The sequence below is a fragment of the Leiobunum rupestre genome, chromosome 5 (assembly GCF_980474605.1).
Source record: "Leiobunum rupestre chromosome 5, qqLeiRupe1.1.hap1, whole genome shotgun sequence".
NCBI classification, from domain to species: domain Eukaryota; kingdom Metazoa; phylum Arthropoda; class Arachnida; order Opiliones; family Sclerosomatidae; genus Leiobunum; species Leiobunum rupestre.
In genome coordinates, this window is record NC_143388.1 from 35,871,084 (window position 1) to 35,890,887 (window position 19,804).

Consider the following 19,804-nt stretch of genomic DNA (forward strand, 5'->3'; position numbering starts at 1 on the left):
CCGACTGCGAACACCAAAGAAGTAAAGATAAAAATTTAAATACATGACTTAGCACGACACCCGGTACCTCTTAACCACGCCCGTGAAGTAATGCAAACGTGGCGATCAAAATGTGTAAGCTACATCTTCAACAACTAGCTCTATTCTACTCTTATCGCTGAACTAACAACAAAAAATTGTCAACGAATTCAGCGACAGTTTCGTAAGTACAATCGGTCAGTATATTGAAAAATTATATTCTACTCTCTCAGCTGGTAATTTTATTTTAGTTTGTGTAGTTCAGATGCAGCTTAAATATTAAGTATTTTTTGCATTATTCAATCTCAACGCATTTTCAAAGTCTCCCAACATCCATTCGGGACCCAGGCTCCTTGGGTGGCGACAATTTATAAACGTATAACAAAAGTGCCTCACCTAGAAGACATAGTACCTAGGAAATTCGTATCTTCAAATTTTTATTGAAATGAAATTTACAATGTGCGGGTTAGTCAATGGCGACTAGACAATACTTGGTACAGCTTGAACCCCATCTCCCTCGTTTCCGGAACTCCGTGTTTGCGGGGACATACAGAGCGGCGCGTTCATCCAAAAACTCGAGGAAGACGTTCTTGCCCTCCCTTTACGCCCGAGTCCGGAACATCTACATGGCCAAGTATCCGAATACCACAAATTTTTGGGTCCACCTCTCTGCTTTGCGGCTTTAGCGTGGGACTAGCCGCCTTCTTTCTGATTGGTATGGACGCCACAGTCCGGGTCCATAAAATGTAATGGCTGAAATTCTCCGGATCTAGAACATCGTACGCTTTCTAGAAATCAGTGAGGATGGTCGTGACAGGCGAAACCCAAGATTCAATGACGGAAAGCAAAGTCGCCGAATCCCGTTCCTCGCGCTCAACGCCCCTAGAATCCAATGTCCCTCGTCTCTCTTTCCTCTGTTGGAACGAAATTTTTGAATTAAATAGAGTTATTGAAATAAGAGTGCTAATTGTATACGGGGAGGAAAAGTAGTAGAATAACCCCTCCATACGTTTGAGATAAAGTTGTGTGGGGCCCATTTTTTGCAACCCGATCGGTCGGCGATGATAAGAATCGCCTTTGTTGGTCGCCGTCCTAAGTGCTCCCCCTACCCTCACTTAATGGCCGTCAGGGAGCTCCCAACCTTTCTTTTTAATCCTTTTTTCAAACAAATACCGTGCCGATGGTCAAATCGCCAAACGTCCGAGTTTCTCGGGAAAAATGTTTTACCTTTCGTGCGGGTGACGAATTTATGACTTTGTTTTGAACGTGTATGCTTGGGTTTTGGGGGAATATTTTTACTTGTCAGGGGATTTTACTTTTTATATAATTTATTAGTGTATTTTAGTGGGTTTGTAATTGGGGTAACTGCCAAGCCAGGATGAATAAGCCATAAAGCCATCTTCCGAATAACTTTTAAAATTTCTTAGTATCAGTTGTAAATCACAAATAATTCTAGAACTGTATTGAAACTACTCGTAATTTTTTGATTGGGTAGTATAAACTCCAACCATAGTCAGCGATTGGGTCACCTACACGAGACAAAAGATTCCCGGATGAACCTTGACATTAAACCCAGGGAACTCTGGAGAAAATAGTATCATTATTATTATTATTATTATTATTTTTACTTTTCTATCAATCCGGAATCTCAACTTAATCCTCAAGCTCAACTTACAGTGTTCCGTAAAATTAAAACCCTAGTATGGGGCTTGGACCTTAGGGTCAAATGTGCGTTTAAAAGAGTTCTTAGTTGAACCATTAGTAAAAAAATAAGTTATTCGCTCTTAAGTCGCGCTATGCGCGAACACCACCTGTCTCGTTGTCGGAGCCTTCGTTCGTCGCTGCTATCTTCAATCGTCTAGTCTTTCTCTGTTTCCAACTGTACTCAACTCTTCAAATTCCGTTTCCTAAGGTGACGCATCGGCGGTCGGTACCGACAATTGTGATAAGTACAATTATAAGTTATAAATGGCTTGCTTGGCAACTAGTTTTTGTAAGATTTTACTAGTATCGGTTTAATGGTTTTGTATAGTAGTAGTGTCGGGGTTTATTTGAATGAGGTTTTGGAATGATGATCCATGTGGGTTGGGATTGTCGGGGAATTGCAACGTTATTAGTCGATATTGATTGAAATTGTGTAGGTGCTTAATATTGTATTTGTTTAAGCGTTTAATTTGTGTAATAAATGACCATTGGCATGGTAATTTCTCGTAGTCATTTAGCATACCCTTAGCTCTTAACATTGGATAATTCGTGGTCGTCCATTAAATGACAGCGGTTAGCGTGACGTACCAGGAGAGGTGCGATTAAACCGTTGCACTGTGGAATTAACGCTCTCCAAACTTTAATAAATCCTTGAAAAGGGCACTTTTATCTCATCATATTATGGTTGTAAATAATTTTCCTATTTACAATCTCTTGGCACTGTTAATGACACTTAAAATGCTGATTAGTATAAAACAGCAACGGAAGGTAAACTCTACGCACATCTATAGTGAAAAAGTAAATATATTTTCTTAATTTTGCTTTAAAAAACAGTGCTATTTTAATTTTATCAGTTAAAGCCTTGTTTTCTTTAAAAACAACAGCCAGTTGTAAACTACAAAATTCAGTGCTTTTACGCTAGTGGAAAAACAATTTGAGCAGTTTAGGTGACAGCAAAAGTAGGATAAAACCCAAAAGTGTGTCAGCTGTACCTTCGCGCCTATTAAAGTTTCTAGTGAGACCTAGTCACACTATAGTCTACAAACTCTACATAACCTACTAGTTGGAATAGTACTAGCAACTTTATATTTAGTCTACAATCTGGCGCGATTTTCTCTCTTCGATTTACTCGCCCGTAGACATACGTTCTAAAACGCCTCACTCAGCGGCGCTGGAGTACCTCGATTTTGTTGACGTATTTTCCGACCCACTTTCGTGTCCCTTTTTTACTTTGCGACAAACTTTCATTAGCTACTATACCGTTTTGACACAATTTTGGGTCTTATGATACTTTTGGTGACAGTTAGTTCGCTGTTTGTAAAAACGATTCAATTATTATCTGAGCAGTTTTTGGTTTAAAAGTGATTTGCCCTGCTCAAAATGCACGATTTGTTTACTACGATAAACTAACAAACGATCCAATATCCCTGATATCAGAAATGTTCTATAGAAAACCTTATTCTTAATTTAATTTTTCAGGGTGAACTAAACTATTCCAGTATTGCAAAATTGAAATACCTTGAACAAGTGATGAAAGAAACCTTAAGGTTCTATAACACTGTTTATGTGTAAGTATTTATTGGACGAAGAAATTCTGTTCGAAATGAGACTTTGGCGTAGCGTTTGATCTCAAATGATCCTTATACAAGTATCATTTTGTTTCAAGTTAGCCTTATTCAAGTATATATTATCCAATCATCCAATGATCCTTTTTATTTTGAAACAGCCGTGGAAAAGTTTGATATCTAACTTCAAATGATACTTTGCTTTGTCTCGTACGGTGAAAGCATATCTTATGTCCCAGATTTATCGGACTCTTACGCTGAAAGAGCATTTCGTTATTAGTTTAGCTGTGATTGTGACGTAACAATTTTCTTGTCAATATGATTGGACAGTGGACACAAGTCCGTAACTCTAGCTATTTGCAATACCATAATAGAACCTTGAGTACTGCTTTTGAGTTTACGCTATGAAATTTTAGGACTTGGAAAAATAGGCTTCATTAGGCTGGTTGCCAGTATCCCGTTAGAAAATGTTTTACAAAAATTACCCTTAATTGCACCACTCAGTTTTAGTAGAAAGCAGTGTTTGTCTTAGGTGTTTCTTGGGTCATTTTTTAAATCAATTTATGCAGAACCTCTACAAATTTTGCGAAGATATTTGATCAAATCTTGGGTGGGAGATCTGTTAACGTTTGTGTGGAAAATCTTTATTGTTTGTAATGAAACTCTGTAATGTTTGTGATGAAACTTTATTAAATTTTGTGCGTTTATTCTTTAATGTTTGTGTGACAACGGTATATTTTGTGGGGAAATTCATAATTTGTTTGTGAAGACACTTCATAATTTGTTTGTAAGAATACTATTGAAGTTTGGGATCTCTATTTTGGTGCTTGTGTAGAAACTAAATTGGAGGTTATGTGGTAATTCTACAGGGGCTGGTTTATAAATTAAACTGGATTGTGTATAAATATTACCTTACGGTTTGTGTCGATATTATACTAGAGTTTGTATAGATATAACATAGGCTAGGAGTATATCTTTATCTATCGGGATGAATACTTTTAAGACATGTTAAGAAGTTTAACAAAACTATAATCAAAGATATAAACGCCAAACTATTTACTCAACATAATCTTTGATAAATAACTATAGAAACCTCTTTAGAACAGACAACCCAAAAAAAACACATAATAAACACAAAGCGAACTCTGTAGAATTTTCATTATACGGTTTAGAAAACCCACTGACATTCCATTGACCTTAATACGATTTAGTTTAGTTTAGATACAACGTTTATGTACAGGTAAGATTCGTGTGGGGTAACCAGGAAGCCCGCTGCACTTTCCTGGTTTTCTAGTTTTCCTTTGGCGTAGTTGTTTATCTCGGCTAGTTGAAAATCTCATACGCAAATTCCTTTTTTTGAGTAAATCCATGAAATGTGTTAGATTATTCCCTTAACTTTAGTAACAGATAACACTCCTAAAAGATTAAGCGTATAACTTAACTACTAAGAAATATTATGAAAAAAGTTTTAAGTTATAAACTTTCATTTCTACTGTTCCTTTTATTGTTATTTAGCTAAAGCGAAATATGTTTGCTACAAGACTGGAATTTAGCTTTCGGGCGAGTGTTTATTTTTAGACTTTTCAAGCGGGTTAACTAACTCAAGATTCATCTAACATTTGTAAATTCGTCACATGATGTGAGGTAGTAGTTTTTGAATAAAAGGAATTCGATCAACCCCACTCTTGCTTTTTCTCTAGAGTCCACTTGAAAACGTGACTTTTAGTTCAGCGTCTTGAGCATTTTGTTTATTAATTTATATATTATAATGTAAATCTTTAATGACCAATCAATATTTGGAGTTTTCCTGCCCAATTTTTGGATACCAGTGAAATTTAAACGAAACTGTGGCGCTTCAATATTGGGTTACCAAAACTATGAATTTGATTAAAACATTTTACCGTGAGACCATTAGATTTTATTCTGAAATATAAAAAAAGCCACTTTGTCGGTCCAAAAGCTACAACGTAAACTTAATTTTTTCTTAGAATGATTGTTTTATGTAAATTATTGATATTGCATTTGAAATGTTTTTCAAATAAAGACATACAAGAGCTGTTTCAAAAGAAGAAAAATACGGAAATTTGAAAATTACCAAAGACCTGTCAGTTCATATCCCGATTTGCCTTTTACACTCTGACGAAGAGCTGTGGAACAGCCCGGAAGTATTCGACCCTCAAAGGTAATCTCAACTCAAAAGACCTACATGAAACCAGTTTAAAACTTTAATTATAAAGGCTGTTTAATTTCCATGAATATTTAAGTAAATTAATTTTATATTTTTAAAGTTTACATTTATAACAAATATTTCTAATTGTGAAAGGAAATAGCAAATAATGTTTTTTTATGAGGTTCTCGCCTGAAAACAAAAAGAAAATAGTTCCAATGGCCTATCAGCCATTTGGCGCCGGCCCCAGAAACTGCATTGGAATGAGGTTTGCCCAATTGCAAATTAAGCTCACCATGGCCAGCCTTCTCAGTCGATACCGTCTGGAGCCGAGCGAGCACTCTGAAATTGTAAGAAAAACAAACTTTTTTAGGTTTTTTTAAACTGATTTCAGAATCAAAGGTAGAAACTTTTCGTTAATTTGAAGCGAGGGGTGGGAGCTTGTTGAACTTTTATTTGAATCCCCATTAGATCAGTCATAAACGAGTAAGAAACAAATTGGTGCATACATAAAAAATTTACTGATACTGAAAAATATGTTATATAACATGTAAGAATAAATGTTTTTTTTAAATTGCTTAATGGGTTCCAGAAAAAGGATAAGGCATCATTTTCTAAAAGTGCCTCGGGTCTAGACATGATTTACCTTCGCTACGGGTCCTGTAAAATGTATATCATCTATAATCTTTTAAGTCCCTCGAACCACGCATCATCGCTTAGTGCCTTAGACATTTCCAACCTTCGCTCACGTAACACCATGACGGGCCCTTGACATCATGCAACCAAAGCCCTCGATATTATTTAATTTCGTTTCGGGCCTTAGTTATTGTCCAACCTCGCCCTGATCCACCTATAGAGGGAAAATCGTCGCTTTGGCGGGAAATCCGTACTGCTTCTAACACCAAAAACATTGACAGACTTTTGTGTGCGCTTCTTCAGGACGACCATAGTTTGGTTTTCACTATAAACAGAAATGTTAAATTTTTTCTATTGTGTAACGTTCCATGTGACCGGACAAAAAGATTCGAAATTATGACCTTAAGCAAAGAATCTTTCCTGTAGGCTGATTCAAATGATCTTACCATAAAAATGCGATTTTGCATTTCTCTCAAAAACGCTTTGAGGAGTTCGTATTTGAACCATTAGTCATAATAGCGTAATTGAAAATTTAATTTTCAAGTTGTTGCAATGTATTAAAAACATGTCTTTTGTTTTTTAATCTCAGGAGAAACTATCAGTGGTCGATAAAATTTCAGTGATCCAGCCCAAAAAAGGAGTGTGGCTCAAAGCGGAAAACATAAATAACTTCTAATGTATTTAATTCAAATATTTTCATTTGCACTTAATAATGTGGGAGGTGTTCAATTTTATTAAATATTTAAATACAATTCAAAAGTAATCTTTTGTAAAACTTTTTATACGCGAGGGGGTAACCACTTCATGTAGTAGCTGTACACTTCTATTTGCATTACGAATAAATACTACAAATTACTTTGTAATATGGTGAATTACTGTGTAATACCGTGTAATTTCGCGTAATATCAAGTAATATTGCGCGTAGTAAGTGAAGTACGTTGTCTATTAAGATGTCGTATTATATAGTACAGTGCATTATTGCATAATATTTTAAACTCATGTATTACCAAATGATTTTGTGTAATACCTAAGTAATATTGGAAATATAGGCTAAAATACTTTTCAAATTCGATTTAGGAACGACAGAGGGAACATAGGAGGGAACGAGTGGAACTCTGATGCAAGGGCGAAGGTGACATTCCAGGCGAAAGTGAAGAGGGAACGGTGCGGGAGGGACGATGACGTTTACTCGCATAGCCCGAGCGGGTAAATCACCGATGGTATGACGTTGTTTAAGCCTCGGTTTATGCGTAATACAAGTTCCGACAACAACTGAGACAACAACCCATCAAGGGTCATCATCCCCTATTTTATGGAAAAATTAGAAATGGGTTAGTTCCCGATGATAGTTCACTCCGACGGTTCGCTCGCGTTAGTTCCTCAGTTAGCGCTTTTTCCGAGGCTTTTTCTCGTTGTTTTCCTTCAAAGAAACTGAGAGCGTAAGTCGAGCGAAGGTATCGTCGTATCGTCCGATCGCAGCAATGTGAGCTGTAAACTCCAGTGGCGTAGCCAGAAATTCTTCAAGGGGGGGGTCGAAGTATGTGAATGTTAAGAGGGGGTCGAGAAAAGGGTGGAAATTTAGTACAGTTAAAAGCAGGCCCAAGGGGGGGTCTGGACGCGGAATTCCCCCCTTGTCTACGCCACTGGTTAACTCAGTTAGTTATAATTCATGTTATTTCGTCGGGTCAATTCGCTCTGGGGTCCTTTTCAGGCGTCATTCGATAGGTATTAGTTATCTCTATCTATCTATTCCAGTGCTGAGCAAAGGGCGATTTCTCTCCCCCATTGGGAATTCCGGTGTATAGGTTGGACTTGCTATCATTGCTATTTCGATTAAATGTTATTTTAAATAACGCTAGTGGGAAAATTAGGTCTTAAGAGGAAGAGGCTACTATTTTGGCTGTGCCACCTTGTTTTACAATTTATTTATTTTATTTTGCCTTAGGTGTAACATGGATTAAAAAACATGTAACATATGAATCGAAAAAGTTCACTATATCCCTCGCTATATCCATGCCCCCGTGCGCTTGCGGGCTCTATTTCTAGTTATATTTACGCGCAATTTTTCGCTAATTATATACTAATTCTAATTAAATACATTCTTGGTATAATTATGTAATACCATTAAAAATTGTAGTATAGTGTAATTTTGTGCAGCAGCTGTAATAATGTGTATTAGCTGTAATACCGCGTAGTACCGTGTAATACAATGTGTAATATATGGCAGTACGGTGTAATACAATGTGTAATATATGGCAGTACGGTGTAATACAATGTGTAATATATGGCAGTACGGTGTAATACAATGTGTAATATATGGCAGTACGGTGTAATACAATGTGTTATATATGGCAGTACGGTGTAATACAATGTGTAATATATGGCAGTACGGTGTAATACAATGTGTAATATATGGCAGTACGGTGTTATAATTGGTAATACAATCAATATTCAGTAAATTTTTGTAGTACAAGTAATATTTCTGTAGTACCAAGTAATCTGAAGTCCGGTGTACACTAAAAAACCTAGTGGTTACCCCCTTGTCATACATAAACTTATTGCCAATAATTATCAATTTGTGTTTGATATTGGAACCTTTTCGGTTAGCTTCTTTACAAGCTTCGGCTAGAAGCAAAGACATACCGCGTTGCGATTTCCCCATAGAGGAGACAATATAGACAACGCAAGCGTAAGGATCCAAAACGTATTGGAGATCCATGTTAGCCCTCCAAAGGCGCAAAATATCTGTATTGTAGGGATTTAACCTAATTTCATTTGGTTGACGTTTAAGCAAAACTGCCTTTTTCTTCAACGAGAAAGACACCGTGTCAACGTATTCTTCTTCCGAGATATCGAAATCTAAAGCCTGCAAAAGGCTTCAAATGTCTCGGGTGCATTTTCCGGTTTTATATCTGCAATTGCATTCAATACCTTAGGAACTAATTCCTGAATTTGTTTGCCGTATAATTCCGGCCAGTCTCGATTTTCGGGATCGACGATGGGAAAGGAAACCCGAATCGACAAGTTGGCTTTTGACCTCCACTTGTTTTTACTTTGCAAGTCCAAGAGTGTTTGTGGGTTTGGAGTTTTAACAACTCTTCCCATTCTTTACCTTCTAACTTAGCGCAAGAAATAAATTTATTTATAAACCTTCCGATTTCTTCCTCGTTAGAGCCGTCGGATTTTAGTTTTGGCGCACCCGAGACCCAAAGCAAAGAATGAATATGCGGATTGCCTCTGTGTTTAAATTCGACCCTATAGTAAAAGTCTACTTAAATGCCTAAAGGTGCCATTTTACTACTCAATAGCTTCATTAGAGCTCTAAACCTATAGTCAAAATACCCAGCGCAAGTAATTGGGTCGTTCTGTATAAGTTTGGCTTTTTCCATAAAATCCATTTGTTTTATCTCTTCCGCACTTAACATGCTTCTTCCCGTTGTCTTTAAAAGTGCGTTAATTAACTCTAGCCATCTTGATTCAGCCGCAGAGCATGTAAAAAAAAAGTAGGAATGCCAAATTGCCTAAACATAGCTAATAACTCTTTTTGGCGGTGTTGCCAGTATGCAGGGCTGGATCTTATAGTCTCTAAGATCCTATAGCCGTCGTCTTGCTTGACGAATAAATCTAAGCCACCCTCTGACCTAACAGCCCCAGCAGTAATCACCCGTAAATCGGAAGATTTGGTTTTGCGCATACAAATTTTAAAGCTGAACATATTTTCAGCAATTCTAATTTCAAGAATGAGTAAAACAATTTCGAATTGTCTTTGACACATCGGCGATCGACATTTAGCATTTCCCATTTCACCCTATCAGCGTATGTAACTACCACGCTAAATTTCATCTAGTGACCACCATATGAGGAAAAGATAAGCATTTCTCATTCTCATCGAATAAAACTGCAATTGGTCTACGACCTTCTCCAGGATCTATCGTTACTGCGACATCACCCGGAGGTGGCAAATCAGCCGGCGATAGATAATCCTCACTCGATAACAATAAAGTATCGTTTGAACCGCTGTTTACCAAGTCTCTGTCAGTTACCACGTTCCATTCTTCATCAGAATCTAATTCAATAACAGGGATTTCTATGGGCGCAATAACTTCTGTTGTAAGCCGAACCCCGTGGGTTGCAGGGTGACCAGCTCCTATTGGTTGGGTACCAGGTTTCTCAGGCGCAACCCTATCTTTCTCATCTACGATGAAATCAACCCTCCCTAAATTGGCAAGGGGGATTTTTGGCGCCCCTCTTATTTTGAGACTAAATAAATTATAAATTTACCGTTTTCCTAACAATAAATAATCCCTTTAATCCCTTTCTAAATACTTTGTGTAAACGTATTTAATACCTTCTTTATGGTACAGGGTCATTTTACATGGAGCTTGAAACACTAGGTAAGGTGGCAAGACTAGTATACCTTAAGTACTTTAATTATAATGTCCATACTGAATAGTATCACGGTTAATATGTGAAATAAAAGAATTAAGTTTACGAAGAACCCGTGAGTTAAAGATAAAAATAATCCCTGGATATTTTTATTTTTAACTCACGGGTTGTTCTTAGTAAACTTAATTCTTTTATTCATTACATTAATTGCTTTAACAACTTAATTAAGAAACTTTTTACGGGTTTTTTTAAGGCCTACACTTATGAACTTTTTAAAAGCTGTCGCTTGCTTTTCTGCTTTAACGGCTTCTCTTAATTTACTTTTTTTTTTATAAAAAGAACCAGAATGCTTCTATTTCTCGGACATCTTAATTCAATTCAACGTGACTCTAATTAATATCTATCTAACAAAAACTATTTAACTGAAAGTAATAAATGGCTTTCTGCGCGTGCGCGTAAAAGAGAAGAGACTAAAGGTAACCACGGACACACGACAGATTAAATCGTACCGATAGACTGCTTAAGAACTAGCCATCGAAAACGATTTAAATGCATTTTAGAATATTAAATGCAGGTTCATAATAGTCTAAGAAACAAATAGAATTTTTGAAAATGGCCTGCTAGTTTATTTATCATAAAGCTGGATAAATGGACAACGAAATAGCAAGCAAGTACATAGAAGTACTGTATTACTTTGGGCTTCCTTCTATTCTTGTGGCCCTAAATTGGTTAGAGTGTGCAATAACTGGTGGGTTTACCGGGGAGTCGGGGTCCGGCTCTTGTAACCCATAAGGGCGGTGGCGCACTGGGAGATGTTAGCTCTGATCAAATGGTTCTATCTCCACCTCCGACTTCGGCCAGGTTTGGCTGGAAACTGAGCTTCGACTCAGGCTAACGGAGAGGGTCCGTGTAAACTAGCCGCCTCGGCGGATTGGGTAGCCTGCTGTGGGGTGGCGGGCCTCCGTGTGAGGGCACGTTGGTCCTGTTTCCCGGCCTTATGGAGCCACACCGTGATCTCCGTGGCAAGCTGTGCCGGGTTATGTGGACCGCTGTGTCCCGTCGTTCCCCTTTAAGAGCTCTCTCCAAAGGGTATGACTTTTTACCTACGTAGGTAGGGTGTCGGAAGGAGTTGCTATAGCATCCACTCTTACTCGTACGGCTGTGTGCGAAGTGAGAGTTGGTCCACCCATTGCTGCACCTTCTGCTGGGTTGAGTGGCTTGCGTCAAGGGTCCGACCATAAGTAGTAGGGTACTACTACCCTAGGGGCTATCGACTTCCCGTAATCGGTGTACACCCTAACTGTAATGATTACGTATTTTTCTGTAATCTTTTGTACTTATTTTTAATCCCGTTATCATTTGTAATCTTCGTACTCATCTGTAATCACCGTAATCATTATGAAATAACGCGTACTCATCTGTAATCACGTGTAATCATCTGTAAAGTGCGTAATAATCTGCAATCACGCTTATTCATTGGAATTATCCTGTACTCAATTACTCATCTGTAACAATTTTAAAGTTTTGGGTTACCTGTGTACTCATCGTAATCATTATCTTCTCATCATAATCATTCTGTACTCGTCGTAATCATTCTGTACTCATCGTAATCATCTGAACTCATTAATGATTACGTAATCGGTGTACAGGCAAATTCTTACTGGCTAGCCCCACGCTACTACCCATGCTGGATTTGTCACCTGTCCGGGCTTGGGGACGCTGGCGTAGGGCACTATGATGATAGGCCTCCGGTGGTATGCCCCCTGTTGCTAGGTACACCGGGCTAAAAATTCTGACACACTTCTATTCTTGTAGTATCGCCCAACCACTTTTTCTTCTTCATATTATATACCCTGGTTTATAATGAAAATCCCATTAAAATGCTTTATCCGTCAGAACTATGGACCGTAATTTTATGGTTTATTTACTATTTTAAAATAAATAGTCGCAAAAAAACGATCATCGACGATGTTGGACATTTTGGTTGGGAAAACGGTTTGTATTTCTAATTAGCTCAAGATTTTTCAAATTATGTTATGCTTTCTTTAAAAATTTTATAAACAAATCCAATTCTTGGTGTAAACTAAAAAGGCGCACAACTCAATTTTGGCGCCCCTCTCAAAACGGCGCCCCGGGCAGTTGCCCGGGTTGCCCGGCCCTTAAGCCGCCCCTGCTGATAAATCTATTTCGTTTTACACGTAGAGAGGCGTGCCGCTAACCATATTACATGTGGGAGAACGGACTAGGGCATATAAGCGTGTTCAAACACCATCCGGCGGCTTAACCTGAGTTGAATGGTGTAAGTCTCGTTAAAGGCACGCAGAATCACCGTGGATAACGTACTTGTGTCAACTTTTATCGGTACATTCACGACCAGTAGCACCGCCAGGATTTTTTCCCAAGTAGGCACCGATGAATTTAGAGGCCCCCCTCTACGCAATATTTTCAATCGATAATTTCACGTTTTTTTTCTTTTAACTAAACTCTCCGTTTTGAAAGAGTTCACCGTGTTTCTTATTGCAAAATTATGTGAAGCTAAAATTAAATTAATTTTTTCACTTGTCCCCAGTTTAACAAACATTTAGATATCCAATATCCCCAATTACAATAATCGCTTATTTTTAATATTAAAGTCGTTTTACTCAATGAATGACACTCTGCGATTATAGCTCTTCCCAAATTCACCAACCACTAACATCGGATGTTCTTTTAAATGATTCGATAAATCTCGTTTAATGGATAATGTGGCCAGGTTGGAAAGTCTATCCTCTCTCATTGTTGTCCGTAGACGCGTTTCAATTCTATTCAAGGAACTGAAACTCCTTTCAGAAATAGTATTGGCCACGGGAATACACAGAACAGCTCTATAGTACTTAACTAAGTCGGGAAAACCACCTTCCATCGTCATTAGATAGTCATAACAGTCTGTTACGCTTTTCAAATTTTTCGATTTTATTAAATTTCTGACTATTTGAATTTGACCTTTCAATGAATCTAGATCGAAATTAAAGCAAGTGTATATTTGGCAGTGGGCTCGGACGTCATTTTCTACGAGAAAGTTTTTCGAGGCGGGGTCAGACGCAGTTATTCCTTTAATTAGGCTATTATTTTAAAAAAATTGGTTTTTCATTTCTGATATAAATTTATCGATTATTTGGTAGTAAGTTGATTTAAGGTCTTTCCTGTTGTACACGTTACCATACTATGCTTTAGTCTTTGATTAGGGATTATTTTTCGTTATCTTAAAGCTAAAGGTGTAGTGTTGCGATCGGGAACCGTGATAAAAACGGATTCTGCTAACTTAGAAGCTTCGTCCCAAATTAAGTTGAATTTTTCGGGTTCCTTACTTCCTCTAAGGTAGTTATGGTAGCTTTGCATATAGCGATAGCTTCAGTTAGAACGACTCTCGAACTTTGTAAATATTCCGACAAGGAGTTGGTAATACCTAATATTTCATCTAAAGCCGTAATTAAAATCAAGTTAGTGAAGTTTTGTAATGTCAATATGTACCCTCGATACTCGGCAGCTTCTTCGGGCTTACCATTTTCTACCAAGTTCTCCAATGCTAATAGAACAGAATCAAATCTACTTCTGAAGTAATGAAGACCTTTTTTTTTTGCTCTACCACCTAGTGTCGTAGCTTTGCGGCATTTTAAGAACTATTTCGTAGCCCAGCTCTTTTTGAGGATTATCAAAACATTCACTCCTAATAACTGAATTGCTTTGGAAATTATAGATCGCTTGAACTACTCCGAGTAATTCCCTAACCGCGACTATATTGGAGCAGCATTCAACCAAAACTAAATTTAAACGATGGGCATAGCAATGGACGAACGGACAATTTCCACCTACTGTCTTCTCTATTTGAACCCTCACCCCTTTTACGTCCCCACTCATTACACTGGCCCCATCATAAGTCTGAGCAACGCAATTTTCAATTTTCAGTCCATTCTCCGTCAAAAGGGTAATTATAGCCAAGCTGATGCTTTCCGAGTCGAACTTATGCAAATCTGTGAATGTTAAAAATCACTCTACTACGCCAATTTCCTTCTAGTATACCTAATGCAAACACTCAGCTATTCTACTCCCGCATTATCTCTGGTATCATCGGCAATTACGGAAAAGAAACCATTTGATTCATTAACCTCCTTTACCATCATTCACCTAACAAAATTTCCACTAAGGTTAATCAGCTCATTTTGTACAGTGCTATGTATGTATTTAGCATTATTTGGCATACTTTCGCACTTGGCTTTTAAGTTGGAACAATTTCTCTTTAATAAATCTAAAATTTCTACGAAATTGCCCCTGTTCCCATTTTCATCGTCCGACATATGCCCCCGAAGAGCGAGATCTTGTTGGGCGCACAGTACTATTATATGCACGTGAGCAGCTAAGACATCTGTATTTCTAGCAACGTCTGTTTTATGATGCTGATCAACCTGACATACTATTGAGCATCGAGATTTCGATTCCAAATAGTCTGAATATTTTTTATAAGACTGTTGGTGTAAAGATTTAGTCGAAGTAAAGTGTTCTTCGAACTTTTTCGCCATATTTTTCCAGTCCGAAAACCCCTCAATAAATCCCGTATTTCTGCCACCTAAAAATTTTCGACCACAAAAACAACAAACTTCATCGTTTGCTACAGAATATACGAGCATTTGGTATTTGGTGTACCAAGAAGAATTGAAGCCTTGGTTTTTACCACCCATTAGGGTTTTGGGAAAAGACGCGAGGTTAGGTTGAGCGGGCAGACAATCCTTATCTAAACTAATATCAAAAGCAATAAATCGTCTTACGTTTGAATTGTCTATCTTTGCACTCGGGGCTCTATAAGAGGATTCAACCAAAATTTCCGATAACTCAGAATTCAGAACTATCTCATTAGCCGGACTGACATCGAAATTGGGTAAAACTTAAACAACATTTGTTTACTGTTTTCAGTCTCTGTAAAACCTAGAGTCTCCCCTGAATTCAGTTTATTTATTTTAGCTGACGGTTGAAGAAATCGTTCCATTGCGTCTTTCTGACTACTAACTATGCTCGCTTCTCTCTCACATTTTTGGGGTTTTTGGGCCCCCGACATAAACTTTCGGGAACTCATTCTGGTTTTAGTTTTTTAAGTAAAAACTCCAGATATTACGCCTTTTAAAAATGGTACCACTATAGTCTTAAAAAATCTAGTTTTATGAATGGTACCACCCTCGGCACCACCAATAGTTTGGTTCAAAATATCTAGCTACTAAATGCTTGAAAAAAGCCAACTAACTATATAAACTAGCTCAAAATGTTTTTATTTAAAACAAGTGCAGTACGGCTTCTTTAAACCCCTAGGAGGTAGAAGTCGGCACTTGCCAAAAATATTTAAACAAAAAGGACACTATATTAACTGACTGGGAAAGACCCGAAATGTAGAGAACTGCTTTGAAAAAGCGCACAAAATGATATGAAACTCTGGTAAAAATAATGTCTTTACGTACTGGCCTTTAGAACACGTGACCCAGTGGGCGAATCACAAACCCTCAAATAAGCTGGAGCTTTCCAGTTTTACCCCCATGGTGGAGCCCCCCCCCCTTCTAGGACGATATTTCGCTGATCAACAAACGACATTCTTGACAACACGGTAGCTCTCGGACGAACAGGTGTCAGTTGCGGTAGCCCCCTCTCTCGATTTGAATCTTGTGGGGGGGGAGACATTTCGCTCTTTGAACTTGCCACGAGGTGGAGGGGAGCTAAGGTCTGAAGTCATTTTTACGTTTTACGATAACGTGTGCGGCTTATGGAAGCAGCTGTTTTACCCCCGAATTACAATGATCACCCTTTACATATAAACTCGGAATGTTAACACCGCTTAACCTACCCTTTTTGGGCTGCAGGGGGCCCCTGGGGGTGCTTGTTTTCTAAAGTGGAAAGCAAAGATAACCGGCCGTTCAGTAATAAAAAAAAACTTGTTGTCAACTAGTCATCTTTTCAATAAATTTTAGGCCCAAAGAAGGCACCTTTTTCGTAAATTGGAGGCCTAAAGTAGGCACCTTTTCTTAAATTGGAGGCCCCAAGTAGGCAAGTAGGCCTATATATTAGTTCTTCAAATGGAGGCCCCCTAAGTAGGCCCAAAATTTTTCAACGTAGGCACGTGCCTACTTGTACCTACCGCTGGCGGCGCTACTGTTCACGACGGCTCCTCTATTCCACTCGGTCGATCAACACCCACAGGTCGTATTTGCATAAATGAAATTCTAGGAGAAACTCACCTCACTTCCAAAGGGGATCAATTTCTAAGACACTCTGGGAGATTCACGAACAGAAACCCGTTTGCTTTGGAACACTTTGGTATTTTACCTTGTCTTATGTCTTTTTGGCAAGTGATACAAACGTATGTTGGAAAAAGATTTTCACGCTCGTTTTAAACCATAAACGGTAACAGCTTTCACATACATGGGAGGGTATGTCCTTAATCATTTTCAAATATAACTTTTCGTGATATTTCGGGTCATTCGTATAGGAAGCGGTAGTTTCTTTTTCCCTTTCTCTGAACTCCGGGGCGAGACGCCTCATCGCGACAGCCACTCGTTCTCTTTCTCGAAACTCGAGATTCAATCACCTGTCTTCCCTCGCCTCCCGTTATTATTCTCTATCTCTCTGAAGGCAGGCAACATCTTGCTGTCTAGCCACTTCAGCTTCCCATTCTCTTTCTCTGAATTGAGAATCGAACCGCTTCTGGGCCATAGCGGCTCGCTTCCTTTCGCTACTGTCCATATTTTTTTCATAACGGCTTTAGGAAGTATTGGGTAACAAATGCGGATACGCCCGACTATCTAGACTAGGTACAAGGTGCTGCACGCCCAAGTCACGCATGCTCTTATTCTCAGAGCTAACACTATGCCCTGATATATCAGCGCTTGTAGAGGGAAGGTTTAAATCGGGCTCAACATCTTCAGAACGCCTTTTCTTCCTTTGGACCTTTTCCTTTTCTCTTTCTCTGTATTGAGGATCTTTTCTTTTAGGCGCGATCCTCTCTCTGTCCTTCTTTCTTTTCTCCTCTTTCTTCTTGTCGTTACGGCTCAAAATCGGTTACAGCTCCAATTTTTTTCTAATCAGGTAACACTTACGGTAATACGACCTTCTCGTGTGCGCAGTTACGGGTTTAACCCTTCTCCTGCTTCGATAACACTTACGGTACAGTCTGTTAAAAAAGTTTTTGCCCGTGGGATTTGTTTCGGTTTTTCCAAATTTATTCTTCAAGGAAGTGACGTGGGTAAAATACGATTATATTCCTGGGCAACTCATAACTTTTTGCATCGCAATGCAAAAAGTCCGAAAGTGCACTTGCTGAAAATAGGCCAAAAATAGGCAAAAGCATTTTTCAATGGGGCCAACATTTGAAAAGATACGGGAATGGGACCAGCACCATTGGAAAGATCGGCCTCGACTTATTTTTGTAAAGTGCAAACGGTTTCTTTCTAAACCAAACCATTCTGAAGTTACGGAGCTTCAAAAATCCACCTCGTTAAGGGATAGTCCATAAAGGGGAAATTAAAAGCGCTTACTTTATTTACTCAACGCATATTAGATTTCACTCATACGTTTTTATCTGAGGAAATACGATAATTTATGAATAGCAGGAAGCTACTATGCACCATTATGACAATCACATCCTCCTTTGAGGGGAGAATAAATACCTCACGTTTAAACAAGTCATTATCCTAACGATTTTCGGTTCGTGAACGTGAACAAATTCTACTAACAAGAAAATGTTCAAAATATGTCGCGTATGAAAATGGGCGTTCCGATTTCAAATTCCAGGAACTTGCGCACCCGGCCTGGTGGTGACCTTTTTTCAAGGTCGCATAGACTGGCGCATTTATTCTTCAGTCCAATTATTTAAAGTGATTTATTTATTAATTGATGTCTATAGAGTCCCATTAATGGAATTTATTGTAAACTTCTGGTTACACGAAGAGACCAAATGATTGAATAGTTGTACTTACCAATATTTTATTTATGGGGAAGCTATCATATTGGTGTAAAATTGGGTTTTTTAGTCTATTATCGGAACTCTTCAATGTGAAAGACACAATTTGTGCCTAGGAATTAAAAAAAAATTCAACTTAGCTCAAAATAGTGTTTTATTTGAAATATAACATTTGGGCCTTACCAGCCCTTTTTACCTCTCAAATTATGACTTATGGAAACTTATGTAAATATTTATTTTTAATAGCGAGTGTGGCCACCATTATTCGCTAAGCACGCTCTTAATCAACTTTGAAACGAATTCGTTAAATTACGTATGGTTTGAAGTGGAATGGAGTCGTAAGCAGCTTGAACCATGTTGACTAACTCTTCGCGATTGGACGGAATTCGGTTGTCGATTTGGCGAACCATCAAACTCCATAGATTTTCTATCAGATTTAGGTCAGCAGAGTAGGCGGGCCATTCGAGAACGAGGATGTCTTGATCTCTTAAGAACGCCGTGGCTACTCGAGCTATATGGCCACTGCAGTTGTCTTGCATAAAATAAACTCTAGAAAGTGTGGGATAAATAAATATTTAAAAATAACGCCCGTGATAAAGTGATTATTCTATACTCTGGCAGTTCGTCTTCGTTATAAATAGCGGCCAATGAGGGTTGCATGTCATCGTTTAAGATTTCAGCGTAGCGAGCTCCATTCAATCTGCCTTCAATTACTCTAAGGATCCCCTTCTCTACATCGCCGATGCATGCCCATACACTCACTGAGAAGCGTCCACTTCTTTGAGTTTAACTTAGGTTTACATCTGCTAACCTCGTATCCCTTCGTCTGCTAACCCACAAAACCGGCGACGATGCGCTACTTTGAAAAACCTACGTAAATAGTCGTGTATAGAGTTTGATTTTAATCAGGTGTTCCTTAATTACCATACCTTTTCATCTGAGAACAAAATAAGTCGTCGCAAACGTTCTTCTGGCCACGTGAGCGGTTCCCGACAAAATTCACGCCTGGCTACTTTGTGGCGTTCGTCGTCTTCGAATCCCAGCTTTTTTCAGACATGACCAAACAGTAACGTGACTGACGCGAGAAGCTTGTGTGCTGTTCCACCAAGTGCGTAGTTGTCGAAGAGAAGACTTTCGGTGTCCTACACTACGTCTAACGAGTCGCCCATCGTCAATCGGTCCAATGACGCGAGGTCTTCCAGTTCGTGGAAGGTCCTAAAATTTTAAATTTGTTAAACACAAAATAGTTTTATCAAAAGTAGATTACAACTTAAATTACCTGAACTGTTCCATTCCTCTGGAACTTGGCCCAGTTATATTAAGCGCTTCTTTCAGAACAGCCAACGGCCAAAG

The 19,804-nt window shown here is 38.5% G+C and overlaps 1 protein-coding gene across 1 annotated transcript in view; it reads left to right on the forward strand.

Annotated features, from left to right (window-relative positions):
• Positions 1-6,766, forward strand: part of LOC149944367 (cytochrome P450 3A11-like) — a 59,307-nt gene extending 52,541 nt beyond the window's left edge. Inside the window, exons 9-12 of the mRNA XM_090176326.1 lie at positions 3,202-3,290; positions 5,332-5,469; positions 5,639-5,804; positions 6,680-6,766. Of these exons, the coding sequence (XP_090032452.1) occupies positions 3,202-3,290; positions 5,332-5,469; positions 5,639-5,804; positions 6,680-6,766 (480 nt within the window). The remainder of the gene's footprint in view (positions 1-3,201; positions 3,291-5,331; positions 5,470-5,638; positions 5,805-6,679) is intronic.
• The last annotated feature ends 13,038 nt before the right edge of the window (positions 6,767-19,804 follow it).